The following is a 2,216-nucleotide window of genomic DNA, read 5'->3' on the forward strand; positions in this document are numbered from 1 at the left end:
TGTGTGTGTGTGCGTGTGCGTGTGTGTGCGTGTGTGTGTGTGTGTGTGTGTGTGAAGCATGTTTTCATAGTAAGAGCTCACTATTTCTTTTTTTTCAGTGTGAAAACATATAACTGTATTTTGTCAGGTAACTCAGTATCGCAATAAAAATTGCAACATCTGTTCACAATGTTGTTACATCCAGTATTTTGTGGTGAGATTGTGACTGTGTTTCAATGGCTTAAAAACACTCAACCACCAGAGGGCAGCAAATAACACAACTTGATCTCCTGCATTTACCATCCCCAGATGGGTTATTAATTCAAGATTTGTGGTTTCTAATGTTAACATCCTAACAGATTTGATATTTTGGTCTTTTATTTTGGTATTTCAGCTTTTACCAAATCAAAGAAAGCACTGCTTGCACAAGGCTTAATTAGCATGTTTGAATCCTTAAATCCTTAAATATTAGGACTGATATTGCCCAAATGCAACACAAAAAAACAACTAAATCCATACAAATTAATTGTATTCTTTTTAATCTTTTGAGAAATAACTATAAATAAAAAGCTAATTTGTTCCTTCAGTCTAGTTTAACAGGCTTGTGGTTATTTACAATTTTAAACATTTCACACATCAGTCACTGGTGTTTTTCATTGTTTCCAGCAGCCTTTTACAAAGCAGACTGTCTCATTGGATGTAATAAATATTTTTTTAATTTATGGACAGAATTTCACTCACATGAGAAGTTATAAATTGCATGAGGTTAAATCGGGACCCATTTGAAATGACAGAAAACAACACTCGAATTGCTTATTTAGTAGTCACACTGTATTAAAAAAAAGTGTGTTAAAGTTTCAGGTTTCCATACACTGCGTGTGTTCTGTGTGTCCTAAACATATTTATGGTTGCCCATCTTATGGTCACTTGTTGTGGAAGTAACAAACAAATGAATGGATACCTGAGACTTGCTGTACATGTAGGAGAGCGAAGGATTCTGGGACAACAAATTGATTAATCCGCACCAGCAGTCATAAAGGTACATTGAGAACAAGCGTTTTCATCCAGCATGCCAGGCTATTAAGTGAGAACTTGATACAAAAATTGAAACATCTAGGTTATGTTGTTTTCCTTTTTAAGTTTTATGTTTTATCTGACGCCAACTCCCAGTTTTTGCAGCACTCCCAGGCCTTTTTCCTCGTACTCTGCCCTGCTCAGCCAGAAGGACTCCTTGTCTTTCATGATGTTGGCCAGCACCGCGCCGCCCATGAACACCATGTGTTTACGCCGGGGAGGGTCCTCCATGCGGATCTTAAACTTCTGCACAGATGAAACAAGAAAGCACAGGTGACGGAAACACAGTGCTCTACATGTTCATGCATTTATGCTCTCTGTCTCTCTATGTGTGTTAGAGCACCAGATGAAAGCGCTCCTACAACTGCAGTAGGAAAACCTATTCTAAAATAACCATCACAGTAATTCTATTAAAAAATATATATTCTCAATAAATGCAACAGATGTTGCCGTATAATATTAAAATGTCACTGGTTATAAAATGGATCCTTGATGATCATTGTAAATGGCTAACATTTCCTTAATTTTAACCTTTTTGTAATTAATAGTACAAATAGTGCAAGGATTGACAGTTTATTATTGTCTCTGGAAACAACAGTAACAAAACAATCTTATTATTCTCCAGAAAAGCAGTAATGAAACATTGTGAGTGAATATTAAAGTTCTTACTGATAGTTTCTGAGTGTCTCCCTCCAGCACCCTCTCCAGGTAGAGCTGCTTGATCTCTCTTTCTAGCCTGGATGGAAGTCCGGGGTACATGGTGGTCCCTCCGGACAGAACAATGTGCTTATAGAAGTCTGCCCTGCACAGAAAATCAGATGGTAAATGGGGTAAAAGAAATGCTTTGTTTGTCTCCATCCCCATGTTTTTCTTCTGTAGGGCATTATTACAGACAGCAGTGAGGAGACCCAGACCTGAGGTCAATGTCTGCAGCCTGGATGGTGTTAAACAACAGCTCAGCCACTCCTGCTCCCTCCACGTTGATGAGATGAGGCTGGAAGAGAGCTTCAGGGGCCCCGAACCTCTCTCCACCCACCTTCACCTGCCGGCCGTCAGGGAGCTGCACTGCACACAGGCAACGATTTTAGTTTTGCAGATGAACAACACGGCAACATTGTGTATTGCAGCGTGCCACAATCATGGTTACCCCCCCCCCCTCCCCC

At 39.8% G+C, this 2,216-nt stretch overlaps 1 protein-coding gene across 2 annotated transcripts in view; it reads right to left on the reverse strand.

Moving 5' to 3' along the window:
• Positions 1–2,216, reverse strand: part of zgc:101810 (actin-related protein 2) — a 9,206-nt gene that overhangs the window by 1,861 nt on the left and 5,129 nt on the right. Inside the window, exons 7-9 of one of the 2 annotated variants that reach the window (XR_004336455.1) lie at positions 1,968–2,113; positions 1,723–1,855; positions 878–1,299 (exon numbers count right to left, since the gene is read on the reverse strand). Coding sequence is in view for 1 of the 2 variants with exons in the window: in XM_032544621.1 (XP_032400512.1) it covers positions 1,129–1,299; positions 1,723–1,855; positions 1,968–2,113 (450 nt within the window). In the remaining variant the exon portion in view is untranslated. Of the gene's footprint in view, positions 1–672; positions 1,300–1,722; positions 1,856–1,967; positions 2,114–2,216 lie in introns of those variants that run through there. The other variant, XM_032544621.1, reaches the window with a different exon arrangement.

This window comes from Etheostoma spectabile, chromosome 19, assembly GCF_008692095.1.
Source record: "Etheostoma spectabile isolate EspeVRDwgs_2016 chromosome 19, UIUC_Espe_1.0, whole genome shotgun sequence".
Classification (NCBI taxonomy): domain Eukaryota; kingdom Metazoa; phylum Chordata; class Actinopteri; order Perciformes; family Percidae; genus Etheostoma; species Etheostoma spectabile.